Source organism: Hemiscyllium ocellatum, chromosome 19, assembly GCF_020745735.1.
Source record: "Hemiscyllium ocellatum isolate sHemOce1 chromosome 19, sHemOce1.pat.X.cur, whole genome shotgun sequence".
NCBI classification, from domain to species: Eukaryota; Metazoa; Chordata; class Chondrichthyes; order Orectolobiformes; family Hemiscylliidae; genus Hemiscyllium; species Hemiscyllium ocellatum.
Genome location: NC_083419.1, coordinates 61,866,772 through 61,881,927, shown reverse-complemented (window position 1 = coordinate 61,881,927; position 15,156 = coordinate 61,866,772). Strand labels below are relative to the sequence as shown.

Genomic DNA, 15,156 nt, shown 5'->3' with positions numbered 1-15,156 from the left:
AGAAACAAAAATATGCAGGGCTGTGGGCAAAAGTAGGGCAAGTAAGTGGCTCTTACAAAGACTAAGTACAAACACGAAGGGTCAAATGACCTCCTTCTGTGCTATGTAACCATTCTTTGTTTCTATGAATGACATTGTTGAAAGAAGTGCTAGGGGTGTTTTAAAACAAAGTATTTTAGTCTTCGCCATTATCATCACTGCCCTTTTAGACAACTTGCCTATATTTTACAGTAGCTTTAAAGTAAAGGTGGTGTATTTATTTGGCTCTTGTATAATTGTTTTCAAATTTAGTTCTTCATTCAGCAAACCAGAAATTGTGTAATATATTCTCAGGTCCTGACTGGGGATGCTGGGGAAGATGCAGAATGCCATGCTGCAAAACTGCTTGAGGTGATCATCCTTCAATGTCGAGGGAAGGGCATTGATCAGGTAACTTGATGGATCCTCACGAATGTACCTAGGCATAAAATCTCTAACTTTGATTTCCGCATCAAAGGCAATAGGTCACCTGAGGCCAACTGGAGCATTGTATTGTATAGGCTTGATTAACTGACGGTAATTGATCTTTCTATAAATTATGGAGATGATTAATTAATCCATGGATTTGTTCAGCACAAGGTCAGCAAATTTATATGTAACATGCTGAATGGGCAGTTCATTCGGAAATGTTGGATTAGTTTGTTCAGCAGAATTCTGCAGCTAATGCGTAGAATCTCCAACTCCTACCAACTGAGTGACCAGTGAACCATTTCAGTTTTTGTTTCATTTTAGCAGTTCATTTGTATCCTCATACTAGCTAATCCTCTTCCCCATGCAGTCACAGCATTCAGTATTGCAGAGGGATATCTCAGAACCTCACTGTTGTACAATGTTAGATCAAGCTGTTATGATGTATTCACAAATGTCCTGACTCATGCTGTATGTTTAGATTGACGTTGACACAATAGGTCCAGCCTGCAGGCTTGAATCAAGATTAACGTGTTTTCTCTTACAAGTGGGCATGCTTCTTTTGTGAATGTCAGATCCTGTGCTGTCTGAAACTATCGTTAGCTTTTTATTTCTACCTCATTCAAGACTAGACTTAAGGTTTTCTCTGAGTTAATAATCTATTTATGATTTTAGACTATGACGTGTTTTCTATATCCTATACTGTGATTAAAATCTCATCTGTAAAAGTTACTATGAACATATAAAGAAGGAATGACAGTAGACTGTTTGACCACTTTGAGCCTGCTCCGTCATTCAGTAAAATAATAGCTGATCAGATTTTAACCTTGACTCTATATTACTGTATAACCCAGTAATCCCCTCGGTAATCAAGGACCTGTGCCTCTCTGCCTTAAAAATATTTAAAGTTTCTGCATCGGCTGCCTTTTGAGAAAGAGAATTCCAAAGACTCTTAACCCTTTGAGAGAAAACAATGTTCTCCTCATCTGTGTCTTAAATGGGCAGCCACTTTATTGTTAAATCCTGACCCCTAATTCCAGGTTTTCCCTTATTAGGAGAACGCCCATTTGAGAGTCCACTGTTTGCAGCTGCCTTACGGCATTGCTGACTGCAGCCCACTCCTCAATCTGCTGCACTGTGATGCTGATTGCAGCCAGTCTTCCTTGGACGATTCACCATGATGCACTGCCCTTCCTTTAAAATTCATTTCCATATTCAGAATTATGGTGTGAATATGCTTTTGTTTTTGTGGTTAAGGCCTTGTGATATATCAGTCTGCAACTTTTATGAAAGCGTGTCAGTTGTAAAATTGCACCAATGAGAGAGTCTCATCACTACAATCTTGGGCATTAACTTTGAAAGGGGCCTGGTTTATGCAATGAAATAATGCCAAGTATTCACTTGAAAACAGGAACTGCAAAGGAGTTCAAACATGAAATATTCAGTTGAGCTGTTTTTCTCCTTGTTTATTTTTCAGGCCTCCCTTCTAGGTAGACACTTGAGATAGCTAACTGAGTACCTATAGCAGTCTGGCATCCGACCCAAGGGACTGTTTTATTGTTTTCATAGCAAGTATTTGCAGAATATTTAACTGCCAAATGGATTAAGATTAAACCCAATCATCTTTTAATATGACATTTTCCAGGAAGGATAGAGAAGGGGGAAATGTGGGCGCAGGGTTTTACACCTCCAACGTGCATTATCCGCCGGACCATTTCTGCCACCTACAATCAGACACCACCACCAGAGATATTTTTCCAAACCCACTCCTCGCGGCATTCCGCAGAGATCATTCCCTCTGCAACTCCCTCGTTAAGTCCACGCTCCCCACTCATCTACCGTCCGCTTCCGGAACCTTTCCTTGCCGCCGCCGCAAGAAGAGTAAAATCTGTGCTCACACCTCCCCCCTCACCTCTGTCCAAGGTCCCAAACGATCCTTCCACATGTGGCAGAGTTTTTCCTGCACATCCAAACACCTCATCTCCTGTGTCCGTTGTTCTTGATATGGTCTCCACTGCACTGGGGAGACAGGACACCAACGTGTGGAATGTTTCAGAGAATATCTCTGGGACACACACAACAAACAACCCAACCGCCCTGTGGCTGACCACTTCAACTCTCCTTTCCACCCAGCTAAGGACATGCAAGTCCTGGGCCTGCTCCACCGCCAAATCCAAGCCACCCGACACCTGGAAGAAGAACGCCTTACCCTCAATCACACTGCATCAATGTTGACTTCACCAGTTTCCGCATCTCCCCTCCCCTACCTCATCTCAGATCCAACCCTCTAACTAGGCACCGTCCTCTTGACCTGTCCTACCTGTCCATCTTCCTTTCCACCTATCCGCTCCACCTTTCTCACCGACCTATCACCATCACCCTCCACCAGTATTTGCTTGTCACCTTCCCAGTTACCTCACCCCCACCCTCCTATTTGTCTCTCAGCTTCCTTCTCCCTCTGCCCACATTCCTGAAGAAGGGCTTATGCCCAAAACATCGATTCTCCTACTCCTTGGATGCTACCTGACCTGCTGTGCTTTTCCACTTCTGAAAACTGCAATTACTGATAGCATTGTCACTTAAAGGAAATGAACTGGCCCTGGTGGTAGGTAGACCCACAAGGCAGTAAGGGAGGGAATTCCAGGATCTTGACCCAGCGACAGTGACTCAACGGCAATATATTTCCAAGTCAGGATGGTGACTGTCTTGTAGGGCAATTTGCAGGTGATATTATTCCCATATATTTCTGGAGAGAGAAAGAAACCTATTTTGTTAATGAAGTGGCCTAATTCTAAGCAAAACAATTCTTAAAAGGCATTTTTATGCCTATTCTAAAAAGAATCATTTAATAAATATTCCATTGTTTGCACGTTAGAAATGAACAAGTTACCAGACAGTCAGTGCAGAATTGTAGGGGTGAAAATTGTTTTTGAAGAAAAAAGTGGCAGCTTCCATCTACAACCTGAAAATTCTAAAAGTGTGTATATTTTCTCTGTCTCACTAGTGTATTCCATTGTTTGTTGAAGCAGTCCTGGAGCGACTAACACGAGGAGTTAAAACGAGTGAACTCCGGACCATGTGTCTTCAGGTGGCCATTGCAGCCCTTTACTACAACCCCATGCTGCTTGTGACTACCTTGGAAAACATTCGCTTTTCACACAGTGCGGAACCTATCACAGCACAGTTCATTAATCAGTGGATGAATGACACAGATTGCTTTCTTGGGTAAGCAAATCCTTTGCTCAGGTAAATAATCAGTGTTGATTCTTTGCTGAATTACAAGATCAGCTGCAAATCTCATCATAAGGTGCTGACACAAGGTTGAAGACAAAGGTAAAGCTGCAAAAAGGCAGGCAGTGTTTGTTTTCTTTAAGTACTTGCACACAGCGAGGAGTGTTTACACAAAAAACATTTAGATAGCTTGGACTACGAGTTTCTGCAGTTTCCAACCCCTCATTATTGAAAGGCATTGAAACTATACATTGTATAATGCTGATTCTCAAAAATTATTGTTGAGGTTGCAATTAGAAAAGACTAATGGCACTGATGTCAGTGAATGGGAGGAGGCTGAGATAATTTAGCAAGTAAGTTACACTTCACATCTTCAATATGTAACATTGGATCACAATGTTGATTTGTTCTCAAGGGAGTCATGCATTGCAAAAGGAGGTCTTTCAACTCACTGTGCCATGCCTACTCCTGGAGAGGACTCTGCGTTAATCCCACTTCTGTGCACTCTCCAGAAGACCATAAGACATAGGAGTGGAAGTAAGGCCATTCGGCCCATCGAGTCCACTCCGCCATTCAATCATGGCTGATGGGCATTTCAACTCCACTTACCAGCATTCTCCCCCTAGCCCTTAATTCCTCGTGATATCAAGAATCTATCAATCTTGTCATGAGATAGGAATAATTACTGACCTCATAATTAGGAATCTTCTTGGAAGGAGTGATCACCATATGGTTGAATTTAGAATACAGATGGAGAGTGTGAAGATAAAATCCAACACCAGGCATTGCTTTGCACAAAATTCTTCATTGAGTACTTACCCTGTTCCCTTCTGAACTTTACTATTGCATCTACTTGTACATTCTTTCAGTCAGTCAGAAGACATGGTGTAGAAATAACATAAGGATCAAAAAGGAAGGTTAGCTTTTCTTGCTGCTGGTATTAAAATTAAAATAGGATTGTATACGTTTGGTCCTATGAATATGAATGCATCTTGTGTGTGTTTATTGCTATAATATATAGTTAGAGCAGTTTCTATTTATTAGATGACTTTAGAAAATAGGCATTCTGCCCCATTTGTTTTGTTTTGCTGTCCTCTTCTGCATATCAGCGCAGGAATATAAACAAAAAACATTGGTCAGTCCACATCAGAGTAAAACGTTACTGTAGTTTCAAAAACCTCATTATCAAAAGGGCATTTGAACCATTTATACATTCTGGACAGTGTAGATTCACCAAATTTATTTTTATGGTTGACAAACAGTATTAGTTGAAAAGTGCGGCCCTGGAAAAAGCAGGTCAGGCAGCATCCAAGGAACAGGAGATTGAACGTTTCAGGCATAAACCTTTTCCTGATGAAGAGCTTCTGCGCGAAATGTCGACTCTTCTGCTCCTCGGATGCTGACTGACCTGCTGTGCTTTTTCTAACACCACACTTTTCAACTCTGACTCTCCAGCATCTCATTTTCTTCTAAACGGTTAGTATTAGCAAAGATTAGGAATGCTGTGAGACAATTGATACTGAGGATGAGAAGCCTACGATACGATTTAGGGTCTGTTTTAAATTATTAAAGCCTTTGCTCATCTAAATAGTAAGCCCATTTCCTTTGGTTGGGAGTTAATGGGGCAGCACAGTGACTCAGTGGTTAGCACTGCTGCCTCACAGCATCAAGGTCCCAGGTTCAATTCCAGCCTTGGGTGACTCCACTGTGTGGAGTTTGCACATTCTCCCCGTGTCTGCGTGGGTTTCCTCCAGATGCTCTGGTTTTCTCCCACAGTCACAAAGATGTGTAGGTCAGGTGAATTGGCCATGCTAAATTGCACATAGTGTTAGGTGCATTAGTCAGAGGTAAATGTAGGGGAATGGGTCTGGGTGGGTTGCTCTTTGGAGGGTTGGTGTGGACTTGTTGGGCCAAAGGGCCTGTTTCTGCACTGTAAGGAATCTAATCTAAATAGGAGTTTGCACTGTGCATTTGGAGCTCTCACTCACCCTCTGGGCTCTAGGTTAAGAGACTATTGCAAGTCAGGGCCATTCAAGACTGTATTGAGTGTCAACATGGTTTAATGTGAGTGTTCTCAAGCTGAAAATTTGATTACATAATCTAAATTCAACCATCAAAAGGCATAAAAAGGACTAAAAACCCTTGTGACTCAATTCTCCACCAGTTTTCATCATCCATTAGATGGCAATCTGCTCCACTTGTAGAAGTTCCAGTGTGGAAGGATATAGAAGGATTAAGTGTTGCAACAGACTGGCACACAATGTAAATTAATTCATCTCAAATTTATACTATTTTGTCTCTGTGATAGCAGTAAAACTTGTTAACTGCAGTAGCAATGATGTGTAGTAATAAAGATAATCAAAAAGTTTTATAATGCACATACCATAAGTAAATTTTTCATTGCTCGCTTCATTTATTTTGATTATTTTAAAATGTTTAAAAGAAAATTGTTAAATGAGTTCAAGCTTATCTACCTGCATTGGATTTAGTGATGTGTTCTGACTGCAGTTTATGCCTCTATTGCTTTTATTACCAGACTTCACGATCGGAAGGTCTGCATCATTGGTCTGAGCACGCTAATGGAAATGCAAAACAGACCCGAAGCTGTGGATGCTGTAGCTGCTCAAATTCTACCTTCGTTGCTGCTCCTGTTTCTTGGTCTAAAGCGAGCATATGCGAGCAGAGCTCCCAATGACCAGAATGAGAATGGAGAAGAAGCACATGATGACACTGAAGAAAACGGTTCTTTGTTTCTTTGTTATGCATTTACTTTTCTAATGAATGCAGCTTCTCTTCAGCATATGCATATAGTTTAATTTCTTCCCCATTTTCTTTTCCTGTTCTCAAGGAGTGAACTCTGGGTTTTGAGCTGAAGGCATCTGGTGCCCTCTCTATTTAGCCAATATTTTGAGAATCAGCAGGCTATTTCACTATTGCTGTAATGGCTGGTGGAATCCAAACAAACGGAATAATACAGCTAACTAAAATCCACAGGTTCATTTTCCATCTGAGGTTGTTGGATAGTTGTCAGGAGTGAGGTTCCTAATTTTCCTTCCCCTAACCAGCCCCAAGGGATGCTGACGCCATTTGTGATAGCACTACTATCATTTAAAGCCATTTCGACCTGTGTCTGAGAGAGGTTTTATAACCAAGTCTCAGAGTTAACACATTTAGCACCAAAGTAAATATTTTACTCATGAGCATGTGTTCCTAGGCTGCATTATGCTTGTTGCAAAAATCTGAGGTTACTTTTGCTCTCACTGTTATCCCACAATTTTTATTGAGTGCAAAATGGACTGAGCAAAGTGTTGTTTAATAATTTAATAACTTCTTGAAGATTAATTATGGTGACGATTCTCCATGAAGTGTGGACAAGCTGTTTTGTCAAATTGAGCTGGAAGCAGGTTTGAGACTTCTTAGCCAATATCTGCAAGTACAAGCTACCAGGAAAAGTCACTGGACAGCAACTGTGTGCAGGACCCTAACTAAATAAATTTCCCCATGCACTGCAATTCATCGAAACTGGTTTCTGGACTCTGAGATGTTTGGGGAAAAATATTTAGCAGTAACACTTGAGGTAATATTCATCAAATTGTATAGACTTGCATTTATTAAGTGCTGCAGAAGCTGCTTCATTTTATTTGGGAGACAGTGCTGTAATGGTAATGTCACTGGATCAGTAAACTGGAGACCCATGGGATACTGGTTCAAAAACCACTGCAACACTGATGTGATCTGAATTCAGTAGATTTAATTAAAGAAGTCCAGAATAGTAGCCATGAAAATATCATCAAGTCATAAAACGCCATCTGTTCAGCAGTGTTCTTTCGGGAAGAAAATCTGTCATCCTTATCTGGACTGGCCTCCATGTGACTACAGATCCACAGCAATCTTAACTGATTCTCAACTGCTCCCTAAAATTACCCGATCAATCCTTTCATTTAAAGGCAGTTAAGAATGGGCAACAAATAGCATTGCCAGGAACATCCACATTCCATAATAGGAAAATGAAGACTGTAGAAGGAACTGTGGAGACTATAGGTGAGGTCACGATCAATACTTGTTTAGGTCATCTGAAATTGCTGAAGATTGATAGTTACTGAAGATTGATAGTTGCTGAAGATTGATGCGTAACTCTTAGATGTGGTTCTACTATCTGTTCAGGGCAAGGAATTAGGATTTAAGTACAAAAGGCTAATAAATTGTAGTTTTACTATGAGGTATTTGAGCAGAACTTACAGTGACTATAAATCAGCAGTAATTGGTCAATATACAATAACTGTGGGGAAACCAAAATTCTAAAAAGTGAAGTCGGGCAAATTAAGGATAAATTTTTGTTATATCTGATGATGGTTATTGCAATATAAAGATGATAACCAAGATGATTCTTGAAGTTGGATCTCTTAATCGGAAGCATACGTTTAGGATATGAGAATTTTACTTAATTTTCAAGACCAGAAATTATTATTAATCCATGAAGCAAGAGCCCAGCATATTTTTCTTTCGCTTCATTTCTCCTAATGTCACCAGTGGTCGAAAGTTCTATCATTCAGTGAATAGAGTGAGCATTATGCATTTAATGGTCTTCTCACCTCATATTAATTAAATCAGCATATACCAGAAATCAGATTTGGAGCTTTCAGGTGATTGTCTTTGTTAAAAATGTTTCATTCTTTTATCTCGACAGTCCTTGCATGGTAATTATACATACTTCCAACAGAGATTACTGTAAAATCAGAAAAAAATCAGATATAGAAATCACGGGTGCTGATACTGACAGCAGTGTCTCTCCAGCAGCTACCTTAGCTGACAAGAATTAAATTATGAATCATGGCTTTCTATAGATAACTGCTTCCTGGTTTAACTGGCCAATACATCAGTTGAGTAACAATGATCTTTTCTTTACCCTGACGTAATCCTTAATCTGTCCATGGTTTTGTTGAACAAAGATTTTCTTCTAAAACATAACTTTCAATTTCAGAAGAGATTCCAAGTGATGAAGATGACATTCGCGAAGCAGGGCAGCAATACCTGGATATGTTGGAGCAGCATCAGGTGCAGGATGATGATGAGGATGATGATGATGAGTGGGATGAAGATGGTTTAGAAGAAACTGCTCTGGAAGGATTCTCCACACCTCTAGATGAAGACAACAGTGTTGATGAATATCAGATTTTTACATCAGCACTCCTAAGTATGTGTTTTGTATTGAAATTTAATCATTTAACTAAATGAGGTGAGAACCTGATGATTTCTTATAAATAATCTTGTTTTCCTTGGATCACAATTCATATTAGTCCAATGCCACACTGCAAAGAAGTATATTGAGAATAAAACACGAGCATTGCATGAATTATTCTCTAGTGAAATAATTGATTTTAACAACTAAAATGACTTAAAATGTGTCAAAAAGAACATTTTGTTTGTGTATCAGCACATTGTCACCTGCTAGCAGTAATATTGATAAACGCTCATTGTGTTACTGCAAACACTTCTAACTTGGAGAGGAGGGTGTCCTTTTGAGCATCGCAATCATATCTCTCAACTGTGAATTTTTTGATCAGAGTTTCCTGTTACTGCTACTGCATTGAGAAAATAAGTGACTAAAGCCTAAAGTTGCAAAGTTAACCAGCTTGCTGGTTTTCTGTAAAATCACATTGCTGCCATAGCTACTCACTCTCCATTCCATCGGAACTTAAGAGATGACCAAAGGGAAAAAGAGCATCTTTAACAGCAACAGCTCCAATCATTCTCTCCTTGAAACTTTGGAAGGTGTTTCACTGCATCTGCATGTTATGCACTGCAGACAAAGAGGTATGCCATTATTATTGTGGGAGAATTGTGTGCTCTACAATCTGGGCTTGTTTTTGATACAGGGGTACAGAGTAGGGATGCTGCCTGGTACCAGACTCTCACTGCCCCCTTGAGCGAGGACCAGAAGAAACAGTTGCAGGAAATCTTTACACTGACAGAACAACGGAAAAATGAAGCAGGTCAGTGCCAAGTATTGCAGCATTGTATTTTTTTAAAGTATAACTGGCAATAAATGTTAAGAATGTTTGGACTCTGAACATGAAATTAGTCCTCACTTAAATTGATAGTTACAACTTTAAGTGAAACAATTTTAAACAAATTGCATTTTTCCATGAAAACCAATTTACAAGATGTAGTTAGGTTCTCTAGGACTTACCTCATCGAAAACATAGTCTTCAAGTTATTATGGTTCATATCGCTAAATTCCATTTCTGGTAAATGAAATAACTTTCAAGACAAAGTACAAAATATAAAAAGAAAAATTGTAACGTACTGCTGACAGTACCTCCTGCTTGTTATCTATCTGGCTAGCTCACCGTACATATATATCTCTAATCTTACTGATTGCTGCAGACTCTCAAACTTACAACCTTTCCTACTTTTTAACATCCCATCTCGCTGAACCTCCCACTTCCCCAGTTCTCCACTCACTGCTTCAATCTCCTCAACCTTTTCCTTTTGTGGTGCAGATCCTATCCACATTTGGAACTCTGGGATTGTGGAAGTGCAGATCCTGATTGTGCAGACGTACTGAGTCATGGCTGTTATAATCAAGATTATTCTTAAAATTGCGTCTGCTCATTGCTTCCCTTTTTGTGAAAGGATGGTCTCAAAATGACAAGCAAGAGGCAGAAGGAGCCACTGAAGCATTATTTCTTGTGCTCGATTAAACTGGTGAGCACACAAAGGTGTGTCTTCAATCCGGCCTAAAAATCCTAAAAATTAGCATGCTCCTTGTTTCTTCTGTGTAAAGGTTAAGTGAATGAGGAAGAAGGATAGGTTACCTTACAGTCTGAATAAACTTCGGTATTTGCTTCCAAGATGATGCTGTTGGGTCAGGAGCAAGTTGAGCAAGTGATCCAGAGTCTGGTGAGTAAAGGCACCATTGTTTCTGCCTCTCACCACTCGTTTCCAGCTCACAGTGAGAGGTTTTTTTTAAAGAGAATAGCATCCATTCTAACTCCAGCTTGGTGTTGCTGCACAGTCCAGATATGCACTTTCACAACCACAAAGCTCCGGTTTCAGATCAGATCTGCATCTGGACACTGAATGAGAGGTTCAGTAATTAGCAAGTGGGAGACTTGGAGATTGAGAAGTTTAGAGAGGAAGGATTGGCAAGAAATGGACCGAGAAAATGAAAGAGACTGTAAGGCAGAGGGCAGCAGCAAAAAAGGTGAATAAGGGAGTGGGAGAGGTCACTACAAAATGGTGCTGATCAGACTAGCAGGAAATAATTTATGTTAAAAATCTCACAACACAAAATATTTCATGAACTGATTGTTAAAACTAAACAACATAAAACACGACAGCATTAAATGGGGACTTGGTGTATTCAACTCCCCCTTTCAGCACCCTCTAAAAGCTTTAAAATGTTCTCCCTTTGGCTGGTAACAAATAAGTTTCTGCAGTACCGTGGATTGCCTGCTGATGTCACTAGTGGACTTGATCAACAACACTCTCAATTCAGTGTCAAACCAGAAAGTTTGGTAAGCTTTTGGGAAAATCAACAGAATTAACAAACCTGTTAGTTTATTCATAACCTCCTCTATGGTTTCGAACTAAGGAAATCTTACATGGAATTAAATGAAGTTTCTGCCAACAAAAAATACTTTTTTGGCCCAATTGATCTGTGTTGGTACTTCTGCTTAACAAAAGTCTCCATCAAGGCTACTTCAGCTCACAACATCTACCTGTATTAATTTATCCCATGCATTTATCCACTTAAATGTACCTGTGCGAATCACCTCAACCACTGCTTCTGGTAGTGAGTTCCACAGGACATCTTATTGCATTGTCAATCCAACTTGAAATTGTGTGACTTCAAAACTGTTGTTCAAATGATTGCAAAGTTACTGAAACAACTTCCGTAGCTGTTGTATAGCAGCATCAGGACCCTGGTGCAACCTTGCAAGGATGTTACAGAAGTGCATGTCACTGAGCATAAATAGAGCAATTTGGGTGGAGTTAGAGCACACTCCGTTGCACTCGCTTATAAAACACAATCACAAAACTCAAATGAAGCAGTTGGACATGAACACAAGGTGATAAGTTAGTCCTCACCAAATGTGACTCTAAGATCAAAATCTAGTATATCTGTGATTGTTGTGTATATCTGTTTAATGTTAGGATATAATAAATGGAGTTACTTTGAAGCCTAAACTGAAGACAGTTCTTGACTTTTTCTCCCCGAGCAGTCTGTGTTGAACCCTAATTCATATTGTGGCATCAAGTGACACAATAAAGAAATAGATGTGTGTTTGCAAAGCTGGAAGAGCTCTTCAGACCCCAATGGGTACAATGAAAGTAGTGTTCAGGTGAAATTAAATCTTAACATTAGATAGCTGAAATTATGAAACGCTGCAAGGCTTTTTTTGTTTTTTTTAATAAAGGACTGATTGGACAGTTCACGAGCCTGAAATTCATGCTATTTCCAATGGACTTTCAGGATATTTTAGAAAATGAAACATAATTTCTCTCTGCTGGCATAAGTATATTGAGTACATTCCTCACTGTCAAGAGGATAACGATGTTTTGATGTGAAAGGTTTATCCAATATAACTTTTGTGGCAATGGTTTTATGGTTGTGTTCCACAAGATGTATGGAACTTCTGTGTGAAAACCAGTAATAATTCCCTGTCACAATTCTAATTCTAATTCTAATTCTGCCTTTGCTTTGGATGTATGCATGTGCATTTCAGTGATTTACCTGTATGCTTTTCTGAGTTTTTATGTCATATTTCATTTCATATGGCAAAATATTTGGGGCTTCTAAATGAGCCTGGCCATCATCTAGTCAGCTACAAGTCAAACAATGCTTTTGTTGTCAGGCTTTTTACTGACCAGATTGGGTGCCGTTCCATGATTCTTCATTTTTCACTCCGAAAATCCTAAGCAATTACCTTGGGAATCATAGAAGGTATCATAGCTTTCAAATTAAGATAAACTAGATATGATGCATTTTCATTTTCACAATTGAGGATTTGAGGAAAAGTTCAGACTTTAAGTGGTATTAGAATATATTTGTCACTGGTGAGCTTTGAAACCCCAATTGGAAATGGCTGGCAGATTTTCTTTGCAACCTGAACCCAGTGGCAAATACTGTTAACTTCCCATTTTTTGAAAAGTTACTTAGTGCTGTACTATTTGATTGCATCTAATTTGTGTCAGATGCTTGAAAATCTGGGAACAATGCTATTTTGGTATTCAGTGCAGCAGAAACTTTTACAGATTGAGCTGAATCAAATTTATTTGACATTAATGAACTAATGGGAGTAGAGGTGAAGACAACCGCAGGCCTGCTTCAGAATTCCAATAAAAACAGAATGAACAAAGCTGGAATTTGGTGCATGAGTGATTCCTTTATCTATTTCCTTGTTGTTCTTAAATTCAACAATAACATTTAAACTGAGTTAGCATTGAGATTTTCCAGATGGATTTTTGGAAGATAAGTAATATGTTGTCATTGTGTGACTTAATTCTTCTCCTATTTCAGGTTTGAATTCTGATCAATATCTCATTTTCTTTTATTTTCTTAGAATCCAAGAAAATTGAAGGACAGGGTGGCTATACGTTTGACATAACAGCACCAGTTCCCACAGCGTTCAATTTTGGAGCAACTCCAGGGGATAACTGACTTACAGATGGCATTCTATTAAACTTCAGGGCATCATGAAAAAATCTTCCATCCATCAGCATTACTGAAGCTGTCGGTAGACCTTCGGTACTGGTGTTGAACCCTTCCAGTGCTGAATCGTAACTTTATCATTTGAGGGTTTTGTCGGTGTTTATTTTCTTCCTTAAGTGAACGGAGTGAAAATCATCTCCTCTCTCCCACCCTCTCCCTCTGCAGGCACTACGGGGAAAGATTTGGTTAATTACCACCTCTCAGGTTCCCAAAATACAGGCATTTGACGGGTTAATACAGATACATAGTGCCTTCTGTCGCATGTGGATTGCCTCAGATTTTAGTTTGGAAAGAAGTGGCATGATTTTAAAGAAAAGTACTTTAACTTTTTTTTAAATATTTACCAGAGATTTAAAAAGAATCTGTTTATTGCAGCTCTGCTATTTTTAAATTTACGTGTGGTAACTGTTTTAACATTTAAAATATTATCCTTGGTAAAAGAACCTGTGGGTTTCTGTGATTTGTGATAGCAGTGGTAGCCTTAGAGATAAAAGAATTGCAGCTCCATTTAAAATTACGTGGAAATTCACAAGTCCATCTTGGTGGACAGTCGTGATTCCTTTTTTCTGAAAGGGGGATAAATTTTAATAACCGTGCACACTTGAAAAATATCAATATTCTGGCAGTACGTTTAGCTGTTTAATGGCAGATGAGAGGATTTTAGACTTTTGAAATGAATTATTTTCTTGTTTATGTTAATTAGAATATCAAATGCCCATCTGGGTAAAACAGAATTGTCACGGCCGGATTACTATACTTTACATTGGTTCTTTGAGAGAGCTTGTGAGTTTTCATTCTCAACTATTGGGAGCCTCAATAAAACCTTTGGTTGAGCACACTTGTCTGAATGAATTCTGTTTGCTGAAATCTAACAGGGCTGCAAGTTTTGACCGTTCTAGGCTAAATTGAGAAAGCCAGCTGAGAGTTCAAGAGCTATACTGCTGGACATCATAAAGGATCAACTGGGTAAAGTGAAAGGTGCAAGTGGAACTCTCAATATGACAACATAACAAGAAAATCGACACTGGAACAGTTGTAAAGGAAACCATACCATGGGTTAGACTAGCACTTTTTAAGGTGAATATTTTTAAAGTAAACATTAGGTTCCAGAATTCTAGAAAGTACTCAGCAGCAATATTTTTTATACTTGCAGGGGATGCGAGTCTCACTGGCCAGGCCAGTATTTCTTGAATATCCTAAGTTGCTTTTGAGAAAGTAGACACAGACTGCCTTTTTGAAGTACGACTGTCTATTGGTGTAAGTACACCCGCCTGCAGAGGGAGTTTCATACATGTGGATTCAGTGACACTGAACAAATGGCGATATATTTCCAAGTTTGAATGGTGAGCGACTTGGAGGGCTACTTGCAGGAGCTTCTGTTCCCCTGTATCTGCTGCTTCCTTCTAGAAGGTAGTGGTCGTAGGGTTTGGAAGACGCTGTGAAAACTTTCCTGCAGATTTCCACAAAATTGAGATTCTGACGATATCGGAACAGAAATATTGCATGTTCGCGCTGATCAAAGAAAAGGAATCTAATTACTTTATGGTATCCAAAAGGATCTGTGTTCGGGCCTCAATTATTCATGTTATTTGTTAATAACTTAGATAATGACTTAGAAAATCAATTTTTCAGAATTTGCTGATGACAAAGTTAGGCAATATAGATGATAAAATCTCTTGCATAAAATTACAAAGGAACCTCGATTATCCAGTAAATACAATTAACCGAAGTTCGGATTATCTGAACAAGATCACAAGGTC

At 39.2% G+C, this 15,156-nt stretch overlaps 1 protein-coding gene across 1 annotated transcript in view; it reads left to right on the top strand.

Annotated features, from left to right (window-relative positions):
- The window catches only part of ipo8 (importin 8), a 103,762-nt gene extending 89,528 nt beyond the window's left edge, over positions 1–14,234 (top strand). The window contains exons 20-25 of the mRNA XM_060839996.1: positions 334–429; positions 3,452–3,672; positions 6,215–6,420; positions 8,660–8,872; positions 9,555–9,671; positions 13,248–14,234. Of these exons, the coding sequence (XP_060695979.1) occupies positions 334–429; positions 3,452–3,672; positions 6,215–6,420; positions 8,660–8,872; positions 9,555–9,671; positions 13,248–13,345 (951 nt within the window). The 3' untranslated portion in view covers positions 13,346–14,234. The remainder of the gene's footprint in view (positions 1–333; positions 430–3,451; positions 3,673–6,214; positions 6,421–8,659; positions 8,873–9,554; positions 9,672–13,247) is intronic.
- The last annotated feature ends 922 nt before the right edge of the window (positions 14,235–15,156 follow it).